Source organism: Daldinia decipiens (genome assembly GCF_022478715.1).
Source record: "Daldinia decipiens strain CBS 113046 unplaced genomic scaffold F4813scaffold_11, whole genome shotgun sequence".
Lineage (NCBI taxonomy): Eukaryota > Fungi > Ascomycota > Sordariomycetes > Xylariales > Hypoxylaceae > Daldinia > Daldinia decipiens.
Window position 1 is genome coordinate 334,548 of NW_026054554.1, and position 23,197 is coordinate 357,744.

Consider the following 23,197-nt stretch of genomic DNA (forward strand, 5'->3'; position numbering starts at 1 on the left):
TTACCGTGTCGGTAACGGTATTGGTAGCGTCAAGGACAAGCTTCCTACTCTGACTAAACTTGTATAGCGTCTATATTCAGTATCATTTTGATATGATCAAAATGCTGAAGTTTTGGTGTCTAATTAAGCTTGTGTGTAGACCGATACAGGTTTATAGTCTACCTTTTTGAATAATGTATCAAGCAGACGAAGCTCAGCTTACTACTCAGCTTACTAGTAACGTCCTTGGATCGGTAGGTCAAAGTCTTGCTATTAGATCAATTTTGCAAACTATTACGAAGGGGTGAATTAGTGAAAATAATAATTCATTCCTTTTGGATCCCTCTCTTGGGGGTAATGCAAACGTAATTATCTGAGTGAAGCCACTCAAGCTCATTGCTAGTACACATAAATACCATAGCGGGGTAGGGTGGATACAAAGAACTATTCCATAATTGAAAAGCGTTCCCTATAATCCATGCATACCCTAATAACTACCCCGTTCCTTATATGAAAATAATTCTTAAAAAGAGAACGTTTTCAAAATTAAAGGCATTCTTTGAAAAGTAAGTCTAAAAAGCGCTAAAAAGGCTAAAAAAGTCAAAAAAGTCAAAAAAGTTAAAAAGTATAATCCTCGAACCTATAATTTTTATATTTATATAACATTTAATCTTTTAATAAAAATTTAAAGTTTTAATAATTAAATTAATAGAACAAAGTAGCTAATTTTATTAAATTAAAATTATTTTTAAAAATTTAATTATTTTTAAACTTTATAACTTTTATTTTAATAATAATATTTTATTATAAAAATTTTACTTAAAAAAATTTTTTTTTTTTTAAATAAAATCTAATCAAAATTAATAAAAATAATTTCTAAAAAAAAAACGGTTTTTTTAGGGGAAACAATTTTATACGTATTAAACGGTAGTAGTAAAATTTTAAAAACCAAAACCCACTATTCTTAGATTTTAGCTAATAAAATGCCGGGAATTAAGGGAACGTTCCTTAATAGGGAACCGTTTCCTATAAAGAACAGTTTTCTGAAACCCCCCATTTCCGCTATGGTACCTAGGCCCCTTTTTTGCTATCGTCTCGCGACGCTCTCGAAGTATTTCCCCTATCCAGCCAAGCAATACCTTCCCCCCTAATTTGACCAGACTAGTATCATTCCGAGTCGCAAGGGATCTCACTTTTTTAATCCTTAATGGTGACGACTACGCTTCGCCATGCCTCAAAACGATGGCGGACAACGAACTTCATGGGCTGGTTTACCACACCCTCCGGTCTGTTGATTCCGAGACGCTCAACCGTCTCGAACTGAGTGATGATCTTGGCTGAGAAGGTAACGAGGCTGAAGCCGAAGATGTCCGTAAGGGGGCCGAGTCCCTCCAATGGGCGCATGCGGGCAACAATATGCAAGAACATCATCACGTTTTCGTAGTATTGCTCTCGCTCATCTGCGGAGTTCCAACCCTTCTTGAAGGCAACCTGGATGAAGGGACGATTGGCATGGATTATCTCGAAGACCGATGCAACTTGCGGGCCCCAGAACGAGTCCACCATGCAGCGGAACCAGTCCTTGTAGCGGTAGTAGTGAAAGTTGAGCTCGAAGAAATACTTTTCAGTATTGAAACCTTGGTAAATATGAAGCTCGCTATCTTCGGGACTATCTTGTGTAGCAGCTTGTGTAGCATCTTGTATAGTATCGTGTGTAGTATCGTGGGTGGATAGTACGGAGGAGGATGAACTAGAATTGTAGTCCAAGAAGAGGATATTGCCGTCGTGCCAGATGGGTGTTTGGAAGACATCCTCTACTTGTAGAACGTTGATACCCTTCTTCGCGATGTTCGCCTTGAAAATCTCCAAGTACATGGCATACTCGCGTTGGTACAATCCACTGCTCGACGAGTTGGCTGTGGTCGTCTCGGAGGGAGGCTGTTTCTTTGCTAGCGTAGCCAGAAGCCACTCGTACTGCGGCTCTTCATCACTCTCGATTTCGGTGGTGACTTTGCCTTGAGTTTTGTCATCTTTATGGATGACTTCTGCTATAGAGAGGTCCATCTTGTCTTTTCTAGTGGAACTGGGGTGGATGGGGTGATACAGTCTTTGTTGTTGCGACTTTTCCTCGTGAGGAAAGTTGGCCTGGTGCGAGGTGACTGGCTTTGAGATTCGCTGCCCCATTTACGCATGTAATAGGATTTTTCAGAAGAGAATACGCCTGAGGAATCTGGGTTTAGATTGTTGTTAGTTGTAACCCTCTGTTCTTGCCAAGTGAGCAGATAATTGTGTACCTAGAGGGTGTACCTAGAGGGTGGTGGTTCCCGCATCAACTGGGATCAGCTAGTGAAAATGTATCGTGAAAATGTGAAAATGTACAACAATACATGTGTTAGGGCAAGACCACGACTATTAGGGTAATTGGGGGTACAGGATGGGCATCTGTCACGATGCGGCTCTACAGTGGGAAAGAAACATAGCCTTCTTGCAGCTTAGAATAACTAGCCTAGGCTACGGTTGTCGTATGTATCACCTTCCTTTCGATATGTGGTAGTACGGTCTCGAAGTGAGCCTCTTCGTAGGATCTGGTTCCTCTTAGAACGACTATACGGCGTGGCGTAACATCGTTAAATGCTTCTTGTTACATCAGCTCCTCTCTTTGGGTTTACTCATACCGTTCACACTGGCAGGCAAATAAATTTCCCACCCAAAGGCCATCTAGTGTGAATACAGAATTTTAGATTATCCTGTTGTCATAATATACTACCTGGTCCATCAATAGAAATACGACAACATTTTTTGCTATTAGTAAAAGAGACATCCTAACTCCTTTTTTGAACCATTCGCTACGTAACGGTTAGAATGGCCACCTGATCTTCAAGGCAATAGTTGTGCTGAGTGGATCATGACCGCTAATTGTGGTCTAGAAATAACTATACTACCACGAATATGTCCAGTAAAAGCTATCTGTGTAATAGAGAATGATACGATTCAAAAGTAAATAATGACTGATCGAAACTAGGACAAGAATCAGCTTCTTCACTGTTAAAAATATCATAGTTGGTCGTCTCGAAGTTCACCCTCTTTTCATATGCTCAATAACCATTTTCTTTTCATGATCTTTTCTTAGTTAACTTCCATTATGAATAAGGGTTGTAATGGGCTCTATGATCAAAGGTTGTAATCACGCTTCGTATCCTGAGACAGCTTTGAACATCGATTGTCACTTGTAAATTTAGATGGTTACCCCTAGCTTTCCTATGGAAGTTTAAGGTTGTGATGAAGGACAGAAGGGTACAAATGAGCGGCTTTACTTCAGAATAGTCTTCTAGATTGATTGTGGATGCATTAATGAACTTTTGTTTGTTCCTTCAATTATGTGTCCGAGGTTAGAGGCTTAGTCACAAATCGTCCTGGTGATTCACTTCTCCTGAATACTTGTTCGCCATGGCGATGTACCCATTATGAATACCAGTGGCCTAGCAACTATTTCATTACGCAAGTTTTATCCAAAGCAATAAGACTACTGAGTACTTATTCTGATACATCTGCACACATTACAACAGAGAACTGGGGAACTTGGAAGTAGACGAAGCAGTTGAATTTGACAGCCGGGGTTAGACGGAAACCTGTCTAACCTAAGACCAGGCTGCGCTGGTGAGTCTAAGCTCTTCCACAGGAATTGCATAACTCTCAAGATTAATCTGCAATCAGCATAGCTTTTGAGGAGAACGCATATTATTACTCGTACTCGGAGAGAAAAGCCCACAGGAAATTCCATCATATAAACTTCTACTCTCGAATAAGCCAAAACGCAGCCCTCGTTTTTGCTAACTCTACCTACACCCTCATCTAAGACCGAATCCATTCATCGACAAGATGCCTTATCAACTGGTAACCGAACAGCAGAAGGAACTGGACCTCCTTCTTATTTGCGAGCTGGTCGAGAAAGTCAAAGAGTTCCGCCGCGAAGGAAAGACAGGACGAGCCCAGTACGAGCTACACCGCCGTCGCCTTCGACAGTACTACGCGGACCTAGGCAACCAAGCAGCCAACGGAGATGATGGCGGCGAAAGCTCTCACCAGAGCAACACCAAAACTCCAAGACGATGCGGACACTGCAAAGACCTACGAATCAGTAGCCATTGCTTGAAGAATGGTGGATGTCCTGTCGGCAATGGCAAGCAACCTGCATAAAGAGCTCCGAGGGAAAGGACATTAGATGCCTATGAAGGATCGATTGGAAATTAAGATGCACGGAAAGGTTGAATATGTGTAGGGTCAGTTGACCTCTCTTCGAGTGAGGTGGTTCGAATTCTAGGATGCTCAATGCCCTACGATATTGTTGTGATGGAAGCTATTGTGCTATACTTTGCTTGTACACTATTTTGGTCTGAGTTTCTACGGTCGCATTGAACTATTGCAGTGCCATTCATATATTTCTAGCCAGGAGAACATGAGCTTTTGAGCACCTTGCCATTTTACCTACCTCTTAACCTAGGTTGGTACCTGTTAATCAATGAATAGGGGTCAGAAAATCCAGGTCTGTAGCATTTCGTCCAAGACTTGAATATAAAAAGTATCATTTTTCACATTGCACTCAGTAATAACCGGTTTAGTGATACCATCACCTGGTGCCTCCAAATTTACTACCTATTGTGCAGGAAAACCTCGTAGTAGAGACGGTCAACCGCGTACTCGTCCCCATCTCACGCCGATATCATTATTCCGATTTTACCGATCTGAATCGTGAGAACATACGTACCTAGCTAAGATAGACTAGTTACTACTAGCTATTCTTTAGGGGATTGGTACAGTGTGGTTGATATAATAAGGCCATCGATCCGGATTCAAGGGGTTTAACAAGAGAATAGATAGACTATGAGTATTTACAGCAGCCCGAGGTCTTTACGAAGATATACGGGGTATTTTTAGTCAAATATACAGTTTAAAATATCAAAATGTACCTTATTGTTTTTGTCCTATTTGCGTGAAATCCATGCAAGCATAGGCTAAAGAGACCGAAACGCAGAGAAAAGTAGACCGCACTTGAGCATTATGAAATTCCTACATTTGCCAAACTCTTCTAAGACCCAAAAATAACCCCGTATATCAAAATCACACTCCGCTGAACCCATCAATATCCATACCCCTATTGTAGTGTATTAAGCTACGAACCGGGGAGCTCACGCCTGCCATCGCCGGGCAACATGGGGCATCATGTATCCTAATGATAGAGATGATGCGGGCGGCGGGGCTGCTGCTACACCCGTGCCGGATGGTGCCACATGGCCCGTCGCTTGAGAAACTGCAATGGTCTCATGGACCATGGGAGGAGCAACCGACGTGGCGTTAATATGGTGCATGGCTGTGGATGTTATGTGAACCATAGGCGGAGCCACGGATGTTATATGGACCATGGGCGGGACTGCTATAGTCTCATGAACTAACGAGGGAATGGTTTCGTGAATGATTGGTATGAATACCTCCGTTTGACGGCAGGCCTCTGCAATTTCTGTAACAGTGACGTGGATCACTTCAGACACCGTCAACACATGCGGTGGCAGAGTAACGTGGACTGTCTCGTGTACTGTCTGGGTGTATGCCGAAAGGGTTACGTGAACGGTTTCTGTCACAGCCTGGGTGATGTGAATAGTCTCCTTAACCGTCTGCGGCGGTAGAGAGATATGGACCGTCTCTGTGAGTACCTGTGTCTGTAGATGGCTCAAGACCTCTGTCTTTGTAAGTGCAATTGTCTCGAGCTTATGCGATACTTCGGTCTTCGTAATAGCTATCGTCTCATGGATCGATTTGATTTCGGTGATGGGAACTGTAACAGCAATGCTCTCCTTCACCGTCACGGGAACGCCGATGGCTATGGACTCCTTCACCGTGACCGGAATGCTTACGTGTACCGTCTCCTTGGCAGTTTGGGTTTCCACCTTGGTTACCGGAATACTAACTTGCAGCGTCTCCTTCACTGTCTGCACTTGAGTAACAGGAATACTCTCCTTGAGAGTTTCCTTGAGAGTTTCCACCTTCGTTACAGGTATGCTCACGGCGATGGTTTCTTTCAACGTCTCAACCTTCGTCACAGGTACGCTTACAGCGACGGTCTCCTTCAGCGTCTCCTTCAACGTCTCCTTTAATGTTTCGACTTTCGTGACGGGTACGCTCACAGCGACGGTCTCCTTTAACGTCTCCTTCAGCGTCTCGATTTTCGTGACGGGGATGGTAACATGTACTGTTTCCTTCACAGTTTGTATTTGCGTTACGGGAACGCTCACATGCACAGTTTCCTTGACAGTCTGTACCGTAGTCACTGGAATATTGATGTGTATGGTCTCTTTCACAGTTTCCACCTTAGTGACAGGAATGCTGATATGTACTGTCTCCTTCACCGTCTGAGGAGGCAGTGTTACTTTGACGGTCTGAGGAGGAAGCGTAATGTGGACGGTCTCAACCTTGGTTTCGAGTTTAGTTTGAATTGCAGTTTGTACTTCGGTCTTTATTTCGTGCTTGGTTTCCATCTTCAGTTCGGTCTTCGTGAGGAGCTTCTCTTCTACCTTCGTGACAGGGATAGTGACATGAACCGTTTCCTTCACCGTCAGTGGAGGTAGTGTAATCGATTCCTTTTGGACCTCGGTTTTCGTAACATGAACAACTTCTGTCACCGGGACGTGTATTGTTTCTTTCACTGTTTGTGGTGGTAGAGTAATGTGTACGGTTTCCTTCACGGTCTGTGGAGGCAGGGTGACATGTACCGTCTCTTTTATCGTCTGTTTTATCGTCTCTGGCGGTTGAGTAACATGAACGGTCTCCTTCACCGTTTGTGGGGGTAGGGTAATATGAACAGTTTCCTTCACTGTTTGTGGAGGTAGGGTAATATGGACAGTTTCCTTCACAGTCTGTGGAGGTAGAGTAATATGGATAGTCTCCTTCACTGTTTCCGGCGGTAAAGTTACATGCAGGGTCTCTTTTACGGTCTCCTTTAGAGTCTCCTTTACAGTCTCAGGAGGTAGAGTTATATGTATCGTCTCCTTAATTGTTTCTGGTGGTAATGTCTGAGTGTTTAGTGTTAGCCTATGTAAGTACCTATTTATCTTAATCGAAGGATTGGATTCGGCGCGAGTCTATTGGGGTATAGAAAGGAATTTCTCGAGTCACTTACCACATGAACTGTCTCGTGAATCGTCTCCTTAACAACCTCAGCTGCCCCTTCCGTAGCAACTACTACAGAGACGAGGGCCAACAGTACCGGTATATAGCCGTGAGAGAAATACATAGCTTTGTGGATATGAAAGAGTGACGATAACTAATTAGGTAGATCCAACAACGAGTAATATGATTAGAAGAACTCTCAGAGTACAAAAATCTCAACTACTATAAAATTAAACTGGCTCAGCCGTTAAAACGAAACGAACGAATATCGAAGATAGGCAGGGCGTAAGAGAAAAAGGAACGGATCGACCGCGAAAAGAGAAGTGAAGTGCAAGTACACAAGAGAGAGGTTTAGGTTGAGATGAGAGAGAATGAAGGGAAGAGCATGGTCCCTGATCTTCCTGGGAGAAGGCAGGAGATGTAGAATACCAAGACTTATACCCTAGTTTACCTATCCTTAACCTAGGCAACGGTTGCATTCACAAGATACCCAAGAATGATGCCGCACAGGGTCATCTAATGCTAAGCTAGGGGCTACATGAAGTGACATATCTGGTAGAACCTTGGTTTAGATCCTAATAGTTGTTGTTGTGAAGGCTACCCATGGGAAGATCTAGTATGCGAATTTGATATTTGCCTTACTAACAAAGGGTAAGTGGGACGTCTTGGCGGTATTCAGCTTGTACGTCAAAATGGCAAACGCCGTGCCGAACGCCCCTTGTCATCTGAAGTTGACTTCGGATGTCCAGTTTTCCGGCCCCGTGCAGGACAGATTACATATAGACGCATAGGGTTCAAAGCGAATAAAAGTAGTGATTCGGACCCATAGGTGAGGCCTCAAGATATAAGCTTATCTAGACTCAATACAGTCTCTTCTGCTTTCCTCTATGGTTTCCCATTGTTTACTCCCTCACATGCCTCTTATTATAAAGCTAAATGCGGGAAATAAATCATAAATATATATTGATTGGCGCCTCCAGGAAAAAAGCAGCAGTCATTTTTTATAGTGTCCTATTTTTATTTGAGAAGAGCAGGTTCGTGCGCTCGACATTCGATTCCAAAGCAAAATCTGTGTATTGAAGGTAGCGGTCTAGCTATCAGCTCCGAATCGAGGCGAAAGCACGTGTTCAAGGTTCAAGAAAATAGGCATATTAATCTTAAAATATTAAAAAGGGTGTTGATGAGAGCTTTAGATGCCTAGGTTTCAAAGTGCCCTCCGGTTTCGCTTGGCATTCCTCTGATCAATTCCCTGCAGGGGCTGCTTTGTGAGCCGTGGCATTCTTATGTAGGTGGATCGAATATGAAACTTTTGATTGGCTGGAGATCCTACTGTCCACACGATCTAGCCCTTTCATTGCTTTGGTATCTTGGACATCATAAACCTCGCTATTAAGAAGTTTGATACTAAATAGGTAATTCTCCTAAACCTATAAAAAGAGCCATATCGTCTTATCTAACTTTCTACTTGCGTCTGGGTAGGCTGACAGCTGTACGGATTTGTATTTGTAGTCTAGTCATCATCATGGAAGGGGTGCCAAGCGATGAGATCGAAACAACGCCAAGAGTCGCGCTCATACATTTTTAAGCACCAGCCGTATATCCGTCGAATAAATAATATTTTCCTCGGCAATATATGTATCTTCCCATCCAAGAAGAGCGAGGATGTTCCCTTTACTTATCAGTATAAGATCTGTATTTTATAGTGTACCTACTATAGAAAGGCCATCTTCATATTCAAACTTCCAAATCAGATCCTCGCACCACACATTCACTAATGAGGAGTTTCCAGTTGGTAAATTGGAGTTCAATGTGGTGAATTGTGTTTTTTCTGGTTTGAATATGTCTATCCGTGAGGTCTCAGCACCCGCAGAATGCGAAATGCGGATATCACCTCCTAACGTAGTTCTGCAGGCCACTCTTGGCTGACCAGTCTGGCAACGGTCCTGGTTCTGACTTATCAATCTCCGTCGTAGTTACAGTGAACTTGATGTGCGATACGGAATATTATATCAAAGGTTAGGTACCTTAGTTAAATACTTATATAGTAAATAGTAATTATACCATCACAGTCGTCTTTAAATTGTGATTAATTTAGTATAACTCCTCATAACGATGATAATAATGAATTGGCTAACGTCTAGTGGGTGTGTAAATTATCTAAGGTAGCCTATATCTCAACACTCATGACACGGAAATGGCGTGAGAGACGGCTGGAGTACCGGAGCAAAGCCAGTATATTGCCTGATATGAGAAAGCCACTCCTCATAATTAGGTAGGTAGGTTGGCTGCTTTCTGAGATCATAAAAAGATGAGGCGTCTGCGACTTAAGCCGATACTTATACTCTTATCAATTGTCAAACATCTCATACATAGGGGTTCTTGATCATGTAGCTCTGTGAAAGCCTTCAAAGCTCATCTCTGTCAAGGACTAAGCCTAAGAATAAGGGGAAATTTTCTTCCTTCGCGTCTATTAGTTTTATGCCGACTGTCGGACTTGGCATTGCGGATCTGATAAAACTCGGGACGGATCAGATAACCATCTACAGCTATCCCCAAGCCCAGGTTTACATCTAGCTTAATTCCAAGCAAGATCTAGCAAGGCCATTAATAGACGCCAAGATTCTTGACAAGCTGTTTATAAAGATCTTTTGTTTATCTTATCCCTTTCAGGAATTACATACCACTCTACAGTACAACCCATTGACTGATTACTTGAGGCTAGAGAAGAAAACGGGGGATATCCTGGGTAACAAACACGTAATTAGTTGGACAGGCGCGTGTATTAGCGATCAGCGATCCTTCAGAATGTAGAGATGAATATATAAAACTCTTAACGACACCAGCTCTGTTGTACCGATTGGCATGCTTACATCTCATTCGCATATATCGGGGGCGCATTATAACTTGTGCGACAATTTCTCCGGTAATGGCAGCTACCCAAGCCCAAGCCTTACCTGTTGCCCAGGAACAGGATACCGAGAAGAAAATATCGGGCAACGACGATATTAAGGAAGTCAAAGATGTCCCTGGAATCGAGTCCGATGCGAGCTCCGGCCATAAGCAAGATGGCGTAAAGCGAGTCGAGGCCATTACTACGGTCTGGTCGAAGGACTTGCTGATAGTCATGTATATCCTGTGAGTTTTCACTCTTGTAATCTACAATACTATCAATGGAATACATTGATGCTGACACATATCACAACTGGGCAGGCTCTATATGGTGACCTTCGTCGATATGCTATTGCAGTCCGTCCAATCTAACCTCGTACCTTTCGTCACCTCCGCCTTCAATAAACACGGATTGCTAGCGACAACCGGGATAGTCGCTACTATCATTGGCGGAGTATGTAGACTGACCATTGCAAAAGTCATCGATATATGGGGTCGATGCGAGGGTTTCATTGTCATGGTGATTCTTGTCGTTATCGGTATGATCATGAAAGCGACGTGCGTGAACGTTGAAATGTATGCCGCTGCTCATACACTCTACTGGGTCGGCCACCTGGGTATGCAATATATCGTCGATATCATCCTTGCCGATACTACGACTCTCAAGAATCGGATAATCATGTACGGTATCAATGCAACCCCCACGATCGCTACTACGTTTGCTGGCCCCAAGATTGCCGACCTGTTTTACACTTATGTCAACTTCCGATGGGCTTTCGGCGCATTCTCCATAATTCTAGTAGCATTCTGTCTTCCAGTTGCTATTATCTTCATCCTTAGCAGACGCAAGGCCGTTAAGTTAGGTGTATATCCTGAAAGGGTTAAGACCCGGACATTTTGGGAATCCCTGAAGTATTATTTCATCGAATTTGATGGTAAGGATATAACATTACATCTAATAAAGATATATTGCACGCTAACATAGGTAATAAGTAATTGGAATGCTTCTAACTATTGCTGGGTGGTCTTTACTTCTCTTACCTTTTAGCATAGTCGGTTATGCACCCCGTGGATGGAAGACTGGATATATCATAGCAATGATTATTCTTGGTGCTGTCTCGTTAGCGGCCTTCGTTGTATGGGAAAGATTCTTCGCACCTGTTGCGTACTTTCCCTTCAAGTTTCTCAAGGACAGAACCATTCTCGGTGCCTGCATGCTTTACGGTGTCATGTTCCTCTCTATCTAGTAAGTATCGGCCCAGCATCTTAGGTTTCTTGACAGCATTGCTGACATAGGGACTCAGCTGTTGGGACAGCTACTACGGATCATACCTACAGGTTGTACACGATGAGAGCATCACGATCTCGGGCTACGTACTAAATTCTTTCTCACTCACGTCGTCTTTTATTGGCCCGTTTGTTGGCCTGTAAGTCCCAACCCCATAAAAAGACCAATGTTAGCAAGATTTATTCTAACTTCATATGACTAACCTAGTCTCATACGACACACGGGCGACTACAAATGGACCGCAATCGCTGGAATTCCTTTTTGCGTCCTAGGTACTGTGCTATTAGTCCACTTCCGTACTCCAGAGACTTACGTTGGGTATCTCGTAATGTGTCAAATCTTTAACGGTGTTGCAAGCGGAACCTGGGTTCTTACAGCACAGCTTGCGATTATGGCCTCGGTTACGCATCAAGAAATTGCCGTAGCCATAGCTATATTTGGCCTTTTCGGATCTATTGGCGCTGCTATTGGCCTCGCTATCGCTGGTGCACTGTGGAACAATGTTCTTCCCCAAAAGCTACACGAATTCTTACCAGAGGATAGCAAGGGCCTAGTTTCCAATATTTTCGGCAGTATTGCCGTGCAGAAATCTTATCCAATGGGAAGTCCAATCCGCCAAGCAATCATTGAGGCTTTCGGCGACGTGCAGAGGAAAATGGTTATTGCTGGCTCAGCATTCATCCCTATCTGTATTATCTGCATTCTTGTGTGGAAGAATATCAATGTGGTGAAGTTGGAAGAAACACGAGGGAAGCAGACAAAAGGCAATGTATGGTGAACCTTACTTCTTACGGGAATAATTATCACATTTATATTAGGAATGAAAAGGGGGAAGGTATCCCCGTGTTACAAGACCCATTGGCATGCTCTAGACTCTAGTAAGGCAATTGGAAAAGAGATTACCGACCTATACCTACTATCAAATCATGTTTTATAACAGCGAGATAATTATGTCTACCTGTAGTTCTACTATCCTCACTCAATAGTTAGCGGTAAATATGTATAAATATTCGTGCCTGAACAAAAGTTTTCAAATCTAGGACAATTTCTTTGTGCAAAGAGAATCGTCACTCGAAACGAAATTCCACGGTCTTTTTTTGCTCATATGTAAATCATAGCATTCGTTTACAACTGCTCTGATTTATTTTCATATGTTGACAACAACTATGTTCAGTATCGATGATGATACGTTATTTTTATCAATAGATACATTATATACTTGAGGTTCTACAGCAATTCTCTACGTAATGTATTCTAGTAAGTTACCTATCATTAGTCACTTGACAATTTTGGAACCTTAAAGCAACGAAGAATAACGGATAGTTATCTGACTCGATATCATAAGTTAAAAATGGCCCCAAGGGAGTTCGAGATGCTAAACAGCGTGGAGGTCAAGGCCAGCGAGGGTAAGGGGCTTGGCCTCTTTGCTAAGGCAAATATCCCAGCAAATACCATCGTCAGCCGTGAATCACCAATAATTTACGGATCACCGAGGATTCGGTCCAGGTCCTACGAAGAAAAGGTCAGAGTCTTTTGCGAGGCGTACTCCTCAGCTAGTGTGTCACAACGTGGCCAACTGGATAACCACGCCTGGAACCCCGAACAGCACGAGCAGCATAAGGATCTATATAATCATTTTGATAAGTGGCTAAAGGATTTAATGGAACGTAGTAGAATTTATGAGCCAGAAGTACCTCGAACTGAACCGGTACTGGCACTTATAAAGGCCTACTCGATATTTTGGATCAATGCCAGCGGGACCCCTGATAACGGAGCCGCGGTATACAGTACTTTCGCCCGTTCTAATCATTCCTGCAGACCAAATACTACCTGGAGATATATAGGCGATCGACCTTATGAACTAGAGCTGGTAACAGAATGTGATATCCCGGCTGGTGAAGAGATAACTGTCGCCTATGACAATCTCTCGAGGCTGAAATTGGATGATAGGCGGAGAGTATTGTCGAATTGGGGGTTCACTTGTCAATGTGAAAGATGCACCGAGGAAGAATATGCAATGGGCCGTCTGGGGTAAAACAGGAAGCGTAATGTAACTTCTATCACATTGACCACCAGGCATGTATCCCGAAATATGTGAATACATTAAACTAATTAAGGAAAAATAAATAACTTAAGTAATATACCTAAGCACTCTGATTCTAGTATATCATTTCCTCGTGAGACTAATTCCCTAAACGTCGCTGACCCACCCCCCATCAATCACGTAGCTACTCCCAGTGATAGCGCTGGAATCATCTGCAGCAAGAAAGAGTATCAGTCTCGCTACCTCGTCAGGCATGAGATCTCTCTTCAAACTTTGCGCGGCCATCACTTCGGCGCGGTACTCATCCGTTAAGACCTCATCGATCTGCCTCTGCGTCGCAATGGCGCCGGGAACGACGCTGTTCACCCTGATACCGTACCGACCAAACTCTCTGCCGTGCGTTCTCGTCATACCAACGACTGCTGCTTTGAACATCGTGTAGAGAGGACACCCGACGGCTGGGATGCGCCACGTGATCGATCCCATATTGATAATACTACCTGATCCCTTCTTCTGCATTGCCGGCACCACCGCCTGCGTTAGAAAGAACTGATGGCGGATATTTACATTGACATCGTGGTCCCACGACTCGGGCGTTACCTGGGTGGTCGGAACTCTCGTCTGAGCGCCGGCATGAGCGGCATTGTTTAGAAGAACATCCACCGTGCCGTGATCGGCGAGCGCCTTCTCCGCGCATTCCTTGAGGCGAGCCAAGTCGGTCACATCGCAGTGGAGGAACGTGGGCTGGGTAGCACCGGGAATATCTTTGACCTTCTCGAGCAGCTTCTTTGCTGAATTATCCGAATAATCCAAAAAGACGACATTAGAGCCTTGCCGACAGAAAAGCTCGACTGATGCTGCCCCGATGCCTTCTGCCCCTCCAGTTATCAAGACAGTCTTTCCCCGCAGGCTTGGGTACGTCGCATACTTCTCCATGGTAAGTGACTGATTGTATGGGAGTGTCTAGTAGTTGGATAGTGCTAGATAATAGATTCTGAAGGTATGCACTGTCAACAAGACCACAATGTAAGAAGAAAATGGGTGGTATTGGAGAAGTAAAAAGGTTGAAGGACCACAAGGTCATATAAATAAAATCACACAAGTTAAATCATAGTTTGCCGAGCAAAGCCGTTAACTTTCATTTCTATGCACGATCCCCTCAGCATAGTCAACCATTTAATTTTGGCTATATGAGCTATACCAAATGCAGGTGATGCTGACACAAGCTCCAATTAACGGACGTTGTGTACAGACACCCCTATATCGTTGTTTGAATTACACTAGGTTAGGTAACTTGGTGTAATTCGGATGTCATAATATAGATGTTTCATAAAATATTAGGTAGTTATGCATTTATTATGTTATTATAATAGTTATTCCATAGCCGTATTATCACATTATCATTACGATAAACATCTCCCTACTTCCCCTACGAGCCGTAATCACAAGTAGGGCAGTAGGTTTTCGAATTATTAGTCGCCGGATACAGATCCTCTCCGTACGTAGAGTTTAACGAGATACTGCCCACAACATTTCCAGACTCAAGACGGATCCATGTATCAACCTCAAAATTTGCTAGTTTTGACTTCGTTGCGAGAACCTGACGAGCCCCCCTCTCCCAGTTCCCGTAACCACCGTACCCTGAATGCTGGCTGAAGCATAAATTAACGTCATTGCGAGGCGAAACTGTCATGTTAGGAAGTAGTCTATCCCATTTATAACACCACGTATTTCCGTGATCATGTCCTGAGAAGACAGCCATTAATCCAGGAACAGCCGAGATGGCCTGCATGAACGGGATGTCTTGGCCTCCGTAGTCGCAAGTACCGTCGTTCCGACCATCTGCACACCATCCCTGGGCCTGGGGAGCCAGCGGATAGTCGTCGTTTATCCCTGGCTCAGCATGCGGATTGATACCTTCTTTCTGCAGGATATACGATGCATAAATTGGGATGTGGACAAACGCCAACGAAGGGATAGTTTTGCTGTACTTCTCAACAAGTTCATTATTCGTCTGAAGAAACCAGTTTACGACACTGAAGTCAACCCAGTCTGGTTGGCCAACCCGATTGCCGGATCCGTCCTTCTGCTGGTATCGGAACCCTCCCCTGCTGTCAAAAAACCAAAGTATCAACTCGGGGGCGCAATCTCCATCGCTGCAATCACTGTCGTAAACTGGGAGATAGTAATTTGACGTCCCCGCTTCTTCACCGAAAACCATCTGTGTCGTCCGACTATTACTCCACCGCTTTTCGCGGGCGAGAATAGTACTGCCGGATATATTATAGTCGTAGTCGTGATTGCCATACGTTGACGCCCAAGTAAGACCTCGATCTACGAGAGGACCGACGATCTGGTCGACATAAACTGTACTATTCTCTAGAAATCCGTTTTCACCAGTAATCAAGTCGCCATTCAAGACGACAAGACCAGGCGACTCTGCTTCGAGAATTTCATTGATGACCTTGACAGAGTTGATATCCTGTTGGGGTCCCCATTGGTCCCAGGCGTCTAATTCGAATAGTTTAGCTTTTATTCCATGATCAGGTCATTTTAGACAAGGTCGTACTTTCGCCAAAATGCAAATCTTCGAAGATGGATATCTGGAACGTCCCGTCGCTTTTAAAAGTGAGAGGACCCAAGGAACCTGTGCTATTAACATATCTCTTAGCTAAAGGCTTCGCATCTATCGACGCTACACACGTCAACATAACCAAAGCCGTGGAAAACATAGTGAACCAAAGCGATAAGTCGTTATTAGCATACTTACTTCCAGGGACCAGAATGTGAATGGGATAATGGCTCGCCCGTCGAGGGGGTATGTCCAATATGTACTTGGCTCATGCTGTGAACACTGACTAGGGAGAGGACTAGGTAGAGGACCGAGCATGAGAAATAGGGTTGCATACGATGCACGTAGTCACTATCTGATTCATATTTTTAAAGTGTGCGTTGTAAAGTTCAAGAAATGATCGGAATTCCCACCCGATTGAGTGTCTCAGTTATTATTATTGCCTGCCCTTTTCTCCTTCCCGATAGATAAACTTCAACGAGTCGGATGTCAAGCCCCGCAGTGTGTCGCAGCCACAACCTGCAATTGGCTCATGGGACTCGACTGAGTACCAGCGCCATCTGTACCTAACCTATGTACCTAACCTATGTACCTAACCCATGTAAATTTGGCCCCGGTCGCAGCAATACAACATCATAGCACACTAGCAAGACATGTGGCTTTGAATATGTAAACTAAAACTACCTAGGTATAGAGGTATGTCTAAGAAATCGTATATTCTCTGTATGGTAAGCAGATCAAGATTAACTCGAACCAAACTAACTCACTATACCCGCATTGTCGTCAATTATCTCAATTACTGCGTGTACTTATACTCGACTTGAACTTATCATATGGCTCTTTTCTTGCTTTCAAAGCACTTTCCAATCTCGTTAGTTATGAGACTACACACATATACCCCTTTTACTCAGGGTTGGTGTTTTTATTCATTCAAGCAGTAACCTAATATCCAAGTCTTGATCGTTTCTGTACGTTCGCAGGCTTTCTAGCTTCTGTAGCTGATAGCGGGTGTTCTACAGCTGAATTGAAGACTTTCTATTTAAAAGCCGGCTTCAACGTAAAGGGGTTTAAAGGGGGCAACAAAAGATAGGGGATGATCTCGGTGATAGAAAGTGGTCTGTGCATCTTTTTGAATGCACTGGATATATCTTAACTTCATATGTGACAACATGAATCATAAAACCTTTCGTGATATATTTACTATTAGCACAAAATATTTTCATTTCTTTCAATTTAAACACATGACGTTTCTATCCGGTAAGCGAAAGGTAGCAACATGGTATATAAAAATACCGGGTTTCTACAGGTGGATACTTTCTATCTCTTACAGGCTACCTGTCGATCCGGACCTATATAGCAGTGCCCATAGTAGCGTTGTGGAGTGTTTTCGACCCGGAATCCCCTTAGACTCGGAGGCTTGGCTCCGCCAAGAAGTCTCAAGAACGATATATTCAACTTGATTCCTCAAAGTTTTAGATGATTCATTCTCACTTACATGAAAATAATTTAAAACCTCCAAGTTATGTCGTTCCAGAAGAATATGCGCCAATGTCTGCTTCTTTTTCAATTCGTGGCTACTTTTGCTAATATTGTTCAGCCCCGTCTTGAGTCGCAGATATGCGCAGTACCCAGCCCACCATTCATATTTGACACTCAGATATGTGCATCTTCTGAGGCCTTTCCCACCGAAAATGACAACCCGCTAGGCGAACTACCATCGCCACTAAAGGCCTGGAAATCAGGTGGCCTTTGCCGCGGCGCTAGAGGTGATAGGTTCTGCGTCTTCACCAACGAAATGTTCAACTGGGGTGAAGGTGTCTCAGTGATCACTACCTCAAAGAGTATTGCGACCATTTCAACACGACCAGCTTTCCTCACGGACGAGCCCCAGGGAATTGATTCAAAATCAAAGCTAGTCGTCCCCTACCGTGAAGTGGAAATACCGGGTAAAGATATCGGACTAGTAGCAACAAGAGCGATACGAGCCGGGGAGCTCATAATGGCACGAACACCTGCTATAATGGTAAACGAAAAGGCAATCAATACTCTAGGAAAGAAAGTTGTATCGGAACTCCTTGTTCGCGCTGTTCAGAATCTCCCTTCTCACCACAGGGAAAGTCTACTTAAGTTGTCGACGCATAGCAGTACAAGTGACTTTGGTGATAAAATTTATAAAATTCTCCAAACAAATTCATTCCGAACGGGCTACCACGATGGGATCAACCCGTTTTATTCTCTGTTCACTGAAGGTTTGTTTATACAACTACAGCATCATATGTCGGGCTTCGTAGGTCCATAATCTCGTCATCGGCAACTAATATATAAACTGGCAGTATCGCGACTCAACCATGACTGTCGGCCCACGTGCGCCTACTATTTCGACCATAGAGATTTTCATCATAAAGTATTAGCTGTGCGAGATGTTATGGAGGGTGAGGAGCTCACAATAGCTTATTATGAGTGAGTCAGAAGCCATGATAGAAGAGAAGAGATCTACTTACTAAAATATTTAGCCCCCTTCAATCGCACTCGACGAGACAAGAGAAATTACAAAAAGAATGGGGTTTCCAATGTTCATGTCAGAGGTGCAATGCTAATGCGACAGCGATAGCTGAATCGGATCGTAGGGTTTCTCAAATACATGCTCTATGGAAAGAGTTGGATGACCACTCGGCATCATCAAAAGGATCTTCGAAAAAGGCGGAACTTTTAGTATCGCTGTACGAACAAGAGGGGATCTTAGGCCGGTTAAACGAAGCATATTATCGAGCGGCAATGGAATATATTGGGATTGGTGACGCTGAAACGGCAACAAAATATGCTGCTCTGTGCATCGAAAACGGCCTACTGTTTGTAGGACCTGATCGTCCTTTTATCAAGAACATGCAGGAACTCATAGCGAATCCAACAGGACATCCTAAATGGAAGTTCCGCTTGAGGGCCAATTAAATACCCAATTGCCACTTAAATCTCGCTGTCATTTTTGCTTTATCAATATTCAACACCAATGGAGAACGAATATAGAGAGTTATAGGTCAGACATCCAAATGTTATAATAGAATATTGGTTTGGCTAAACCAAAACATTGCATAGGAGGTAGTGATTACTTATTAAATGGCTTCTATTTGCATAAGGCGGTAGACGTGAAGTCGTCGTCCGGTAGTAGCTGTCGGTAATACCGGCTATAAGCCATGAAGAAAAGCCACCTACACACGTGGCCAGTTGCAATGCATGTTGAGATTTTGAACATGTGGTTCTGGGAGGGGTTGATGCATTTTGGGATCCCGGGTCATACGAATCCTATCACATCTACTTTACAAATGTGCCGGGTGGGTGGGGAATAGCGATGTTAATATTTCCTCGCAACAACGTTAATGTACATTCTCGCCATTCAAACACACATCATTACCTATCGATTCTACCATGGAATCGCTCATCGTCCTTTCCCAAAAGACATTGATCGAGCATACATTGAGATCCATTACCATTGGGAGTCTTCTCGCAGTACTACTTTACCTTGTTGGAAATGAAATCCTACGGAGTCAGTCGCGAATTTCTGGATTGAAAGGGCCAAGAGGTCTCCCGATTTTTGGGAATTTAATTGACATATGGTCTAATGCGGCATTAAAGTATCAGGAATGGGCCAAAGTGTATGGCGATGTCTATCAGGTCCAACTGGGGAATACTAGCGTTGTTGTTGTCAATAGTGCTGCCACGGCGAAGGAGTTGTTCATATCTAATTCTCAAGCTTTAAGTTCTCGGCCGATAGCCTATACATTTCATAAGGTATGTCATGTCCGCAATCCAGCTTCTGTATACAGCTCTCATTGATGCGTTCTATCCCAATAGGTAGCTTCCAGTACTGCCGGCCTTACAATTGGCACGTCACCCTATGATGATAGCTTAAAGCGAAAGAAGAAGGCTGCGGCGGTAGCCTTGAACCGTCCCGCTATTAAAACATATATCCCGTACCTTGATTTAGAGACAAAGATGTTTATTCAGGATCTGTTCAACTATGGAAAAGCCGGGAAGGTTGCAGTTGATCCACTTCCCCTTGTCCAACGAGTGAGCCTCTCGCTGATGACAACCATCAATTGGGGTGTTCGGATTCCTTCTATTGAAGATGAGTTATTTAAAGAGATAGTATCCGTCGAAGAGGGACTCAACAAGGCTAGGTCCACTGTCGGCAATACTCAAGATCACATTCCTTTCCTACGCCTTAACCCCTTGAACCAGACTTCTGTAAATGCTCGACAATTGCGCCAGCGCCGAGATCGGTACCTCTCCAAACTGAACAAGGACCTTGCGGAGAAGGTATCAAAAGGCACTAACAAACCATGCATCCAGGCGAGCGTAATTAAGTATAAGGAGGTTCAGCTCAGTGACACTGAATTAGTTGCTTTCAGCTTGTCTGTGCTGGGAGGAGGTTTCGAGACCGTGTCAACTACTGTACAATGGTCAATTGCTTACTTCGCCCTGCATCCGGAGATCCAAGATAAGGCCTATACAGAAATCCAGCAGTTACAGGGGTCCAATGAGCCATTGTGTGATGCTGCCGACGATCAGAAATGTGCTTATGTACTAGCACTGGTAAAAGAAGCTCTTCGATACTTCTCTGTCATCCCTCTAGCATTACCAAGAGCATCCATCAGAGATATTGAATACAATGGCATCGTAATACCATCTGGGAGCACTGTTTACATGAATGCATGGGCCTGTAATCATGGTAAGAGAGCCACCACATCAGATCCCATAACTTTATTATACAGTTGACTTACACAACATATATATGGCTATAGACCCCGAACTATGGTCTGACCCCGACAGTTTTCTGCCAGAAAGATGGTTAGAGAAACCGGAAGCCCCTTTATTTACGTTCGGCCTGGGATACCGTATGTGCGCAGCGCATATCCTTGCTACCCGTGAGGTGTATATCATATTTATGAGGCTATTGAGTAGCTTTCGCTTTGTGGCCTCGGGTGATATACAATGTGATCCTAGCATCGATATGGTTAATCCAAAAGATTTGATCATGGTTCCTAAGTCATATCGTGTACTCTGCATGCCCAGAGATGAAGAAAAGCTTAGGGCAGCATTAGATACATCTGGATAAAGAAACAATTCAGAAACAACCATCAATATGTAATTGAATTGGCATTACTTCAAAGTCGTGTCGGACTTCATACAGAATATAGTGAAGCAAGAGGTACGGAAACAACTTTATTGATCCGCAACGAACTTCAAACCTGATGATTGATGTTTAGGGTTATACATATTGAAAGAATCCTTTGTTCTAAACGTTTCATTCAAAACTCTAACAAGATTTTCCGATATGCACCTATATAGCACACATTATTAAGGATACAGTCTCTTTCAGGGGTTATAAAGACGCCCTAAAAGTCTAAATATTTCATAACTACATTGTCCATGATCGTTTTCTATAGATCTTCTATAAATAAGACTAACTATTCTCTATGATGGAAAGTTATCATAGTATTCATCCAGATCGATCACTGTCAAAACTAACAACTATCTACAACCAAAACCATCAACATTTCCTAATTTTATTCTACCCATTTTCTAGAACTTTCCATTATGTGCTATAGGAACGTTTACAGATACGCAGGCTGTGGTTGTGCGTATGACCCACCTAGGGTCGTGCACACGACCACAACCCCGACTTGTTCGCCTCCTTACCCGGACAGAGTAGTTACTAGACCCGGGAACTGCAGTATGCATACTATAGAAAGCTAGATCTAGGTACCCCTTACTCGTGGGATTCACGACAAGCAAAGCTACTGACGTATCCAGCCCTATGGGATAGGATCACTGTAGTACCTACCTTAGGTAGGTACTTAGCTAGGCGTTCATACAAGGCCATTTATCTAGTCTACCTATGTACGATAGTTCGAATTAATAACATTAGTAAAACATACTGTTACATATGCTTACTTGGATCTTGACAACTGTGCATGACTGAATGTACATGATTTATGATATTTTAGGGGCTACTAGGGATACATATTCGTTTTCAAGACCTCGTTTACCTAACATAATCTTGCCTATGATGACCCTTTTCATTAATCCCTACCCATGCCACATGCTAGCCTATGGCTGGTTATACAAATACACATACCAAGCCTAATTTGCATAACCCTTTATAAAATCCTGGAGCTCTGCGTCGCTGAATTCCTTCACGCCGAGCAAATCGTTATCTACTTTCTTGAAGTCGCCACCGTATCCTTCTCCCCATACCGCTGAAGCTATAAAAGCCATTCTGTCGTTATTGCCCTTCTCGAGCTCTGTGTAGGCTTGCTTGAGGTTCTCATCGGTAGACTTGACTTCTGACTTCCATCCGTCTGATCCAACCACTTTCTTGGCCTGCTCAAGGAGCTTCTTCAAGGAAATTTGTACATTGTTCACATAAACATTGCGGTTCTTGGTCTCCTCAAGGTGCTTAAGCACCTCCGACACGGCCTTGGCGGTAGATGAGATAGTGCTGCTGCTGAAAGGCCTGTCACCGCCATTCCAAAGTGTAATGTTCTTGCCCTTGACGTCGATGAGAAAACCGTACTGGAGCCCCATATCCAAGAAAGGCCCGGTGGATATTAGCGTGTACGTTATAGAACCAGCCACTGCCTCCTTCTTCAGGAGTTCGGTGACAGCCTTCTTCGCTTGGAATGGAGGTAAGCTAAGAGTCTTCTCATTCTCCGCATCTCCACCATATTCCGAGGGGATAAAGCGCTTGATGCCAACTTTAACCGCTGCTTGAATTAGAGGGATTTGGTATGGCAATCCCTCGAAGCCAACGGTTGATACAACCGCGTCTTGGCCACTGAGAGCTTTCTCAAGTGACTCGGGTGACTCGTAATCGATTTCAGCAACAGTTACTGAGGGCGGGAAAGTTTTCGTGGCTCCTTTGCGGGCAAGTACGGTGACTTCAAAACCGTCTGCGAGGAGCTGTTTTACTACCGTTGGGCCTACGTTGCCAGTAGCCTGTGTTATATTAAATTGTTAACTACTAGTTCTCTCTCATTTTAGGTGAGACACTTAGGTGAATTATTACCCCTGCGATTGTAACTTTGGTAATGCTACTCATCTTGTCGATCAAATTCGGTTCTAGTGATGTCTGTCTCCTAACTAAGGTATGAATATATTTAATGTGGTACTGAGGGGTATATATGGTTTTACCTAACAAGCAACGAGCATCATACATTACCATCACATCGGTATTCAACACAGTCCGAAGCCGATGCACACATTC

The 23,197-nt window shown here is 43.6% G+C and overlaps 10 protein-coding genes across 10 annotated transcripts; 5 read left to right on the top strand and 5 right to left on the bottom strand.

Moving 5' to 3' along the window:
• Positions 1-1,029: 1,029 nt before the first annotated feature.
• On the bottom strand, positions 1,030-2,096 carry F4813DRAFT_355091 (uncharacterized protein). The gene has a single exon (XM_049242826.1). It carries the CDS (start codon positions 2,041-2,043, stop codon positions 1,177-1,179), a length of 867 nt encoding a protein of 288 aa, XP_049100869.1. The 5' UTR covers positions 2,044-2,096; the 3' UTR covers positions 1,030-1,176.
• Positions 2,097-3,858: 1,762 nt separating this feature from the next.
• On the top strand, positions 3,859-4,176 carry F4813DRAFT_388162 (uncharacterized protein; the record flags this gene model as incomplete). The annotated part of the gene is made up of 1 exon (XM_049246660.1): positions 3,859-4,176. The coding sequence occupies one exon, from the start codon at positions 3,859-3,861 to the stop codon at positions 4,174-4,176; it is 318 nt and encodes a 105-aa protein (XP_049100870.1).
• A 685-nt stretch (positions 4,177-4,861) lies between these two features.
• Positions 4,862-7,728, bottom strand: F4813DRAFT_355092 (uncharacterized protein). The gene is made up of 2 exons (XM_049242827.1): positions 7,151-7,728; positions 4,862-7,043 (listed from the first exon to the last, which is right to left on the bottom strand). Exons 1-2 carry the CDS (start codon positions 7,262-7,264, stop codon positions 5,166-5,168), a joined length of 1,992 nt encoding a protein of 663 aa, XP_049100871.1. The 5' UTR covers positions 7,265-7,728; the 3' UTR covers positions 4,862-5,165.
• A 2,338-nt stretch (positions 7,729-10,066) lies between these two features.
• Positions 10,067-12,095, top strand: F4813DRAFT_388164 (MFS general substrate transporter; the record flags this gene model as incomplete). Its single annotated transcript, XM_049246661.1, has 5 exons — positions 10,067-10,275; positions 10,351-10,964; positions 11,023-11,275; positions 11,334-11,456; positions 11,525-12,095. 5 exons carry the CDS (start codon positions 10,067-10,069, stop codon positions 12,093-12,095), a joined length of 1,770 nt encoding a protein of 589 aa, XP_049100872.1.
• A 573-nt stretch (positions 12,096-12,668) lies between these two features.
• Positions 12,669-13,352, top strand: F4813DRAFT_388165 (SET domain-containing protein; the record flags this gene model as incomplete). Its single annotated transcript, XM_049246662.1, has 1 exon — positions 12,669-13,352. The coding sequence occupies one exon, from the start codon at positions 12,669-12,671 to the stop codon at positions 13,350-13,352; it is 684 nt and encodes a 227-aa protein (XP_049100873.1).
• Positions 13,347-14,514, bottom strand: F4813DRAFT_355098 (NAD(P)-binding protein). The gene has a single exon (XM_049242828.1). It carries the CDS (start codon positions 14,295-14,297, stop codon positions 13,509-13,511), a length of 789 nt encoding a protein of 262 aa, XP_049100874.1. The 5' UTR covers positions 14,298-14,514; the 3' UTR covers positions 13,347-13,508.
• A 178-nt stretch (positions 14,515-14,692) lies between these two features.
• F4813DRAFT_355103 (Metallo-dependent phosphatase) lies at positions 14,693-16,405 on the bottom strand. Its single transcript, XM_049242829.1, has 2 exons — positions 15,931-16,405; positions 14,693-15,872 (listed from the first exon to the last, which is right to left on the bottom strand). The coding sequence occupies exons 1-2, from the start codon at positions 16,091-16,093 to the stop codon at positions 14,791-14,793; spliced, it is 1,245 nt and encodes a 414-aa protein (XP_049100875.1). The 5' UTR covers positions 16,094-16,405; the 3' UTR covers positions 14,693-14,790.
• A 738-nt stretch (positions 16,406-17,143) lies between these two features.
• On the top strand, positions 17,144-19,135 carry F4813DRAFT_355105 (SET domain-containing protein). Its single transcript, XM_049242830.1, has 3 exons — positions 17,144-18,182; positions 18,267-18,393; positions 18,447-19,135. Exons 1-3 carry the CDS (start codon positions 17,456-17,458, stop codon positions 18,880-18,882), a joined length of 1,290 nt encoding a protein of 429 aa, XP_049100876.1. The 5' UTR covers positions 17,144-17,455; the 3' UTR covers positions 18,883-19,135.
• A 221-nt stretch (positions 19,136-19,356) lies between these two features.
• On the top strand, positions 19,357-21,046 carry F4813DRAFT_380027 (cytochrome P450; the record flags this gene model as incomplete). The annotated part of the gene is made up of 3 exons (XM_049245520.1): positions 19,357-19,719; positions 19,783-20,659; positions 20,733-21,046. 3 exons carry the CDS (start codon positions 19,357-19,359, stop codon positions 21,044-21,046), a joined length of 1,554 nt encoding a protein of 517 aa, XP_049100877.1.
• A 737-nt stretch (positions 21,047-21,783) lies between these two features.
• F4813DRAFT_33436 (NAD(P)-binding protein) lies at positions 21,784-23,185 on the bottom strand. The gene is made up of 3 exons (XM_049241169.1): positions 23,125-23,185; positions 23,000-23,069; positions 21,784-22,929 (listed from the first exon to the last, which is right to left on the bottom strand). The coding sequence occupies exons 2-3, from the start codon at positions 23,030-23,032 to the stop codon at positions 22,075-22,077; spliced, it is 888 nt and encodes a 295-aa protein (XP_049100878.1). The 5' UTR covers positions 23,033-23,069; positions 23,125-23,185; the 3' UTR covers positions 21,784-22,074.
• Positions 23,186-23,197: the final 12 nt, after the last annotated feature.

Excerpts from the sequence above, each read along its gene's own strand:
- F4813DRAFT_355092 (XM_049242827.1), bottom strand. The coding sequence starts at position 7,264 with ATGTATTTCTCTCACGGCTATATACCGGTACTGTTGGCCCTCGTCTCT. Across the intron at positions 7,044-7,150 it reads TTCACGAGACAGTTCATGTG|ACATTACCACCAGAAACAAT; the intron begins GTAAGTGACTCG and ends CTAAACACTCAG.
- F4813DRAFT_33436 (XM_049241169.1), bottom strand. The coding sequence starts at position 23,032 with ATGAGTAGCATTACCAAAGTTACAATCGCAGGG. Across the intron at positions 22,930-22,999 it reads CCAAAGTTACAATCGCAGGG|GCTACTGGCAACGTAGGCCC; the intron begins GTAATAATTCAC and ends AATATAACACAG.
- F4813DRAFT_355105 (XM_049242830.1), top strand. The coding sequence starts at position 17,456 with ATGTCGTTCCAGAAGAATATGCGCCAATGTCTGCTTCTTTTTCAATTC. Across the intron at positions 18,183-18,266 it reads TTATTCTCTGTTCACTGAAG|TATCGCGACTCAACCATGAC; the intron begins GTTTGTTTATAC and ends ATAAACTGGCAG. Across the intron at positions 18,394-18,446 it reads CTCACAATAGCTTATTATGA|CCCCCTTCAATCGCACTCGA; the intron begins GTGAGTCAGAAG and ends TAAAATATTTAG.
- F4813DRAFT_355098 (XM_049242828.1), bottom strand. The coding sequence starts at position 14,297 with ATGGAGAAGTATGCGACGTACCCAAGCCTGCGGGGAAAGACTGTCTTG.
- F4813DRAFT_355103 (XM_049242829.1), bottom strand. The coding sequence starts at position 16,093 with ATGTTTTCCACGGCTTTGGTTATGTTGACGTGTGTAGCGTCGATAGAT. Across the intron at positions 15,873-15,930 it reads AGATTTGCATTTTGGCGAAA|ACGCCTGGGACCAATGGGGA; the intron begins GTACGACCTTGT and ends TATTCGAATTAG.
- F4813DRAFT_355091 (XM_049242826.1), bottom strand. The coding sequence starts at position 2,043 with ATGGACCTCTCTATAGCAGAAGTCATCCATAAAGATGACAAAACTCAA.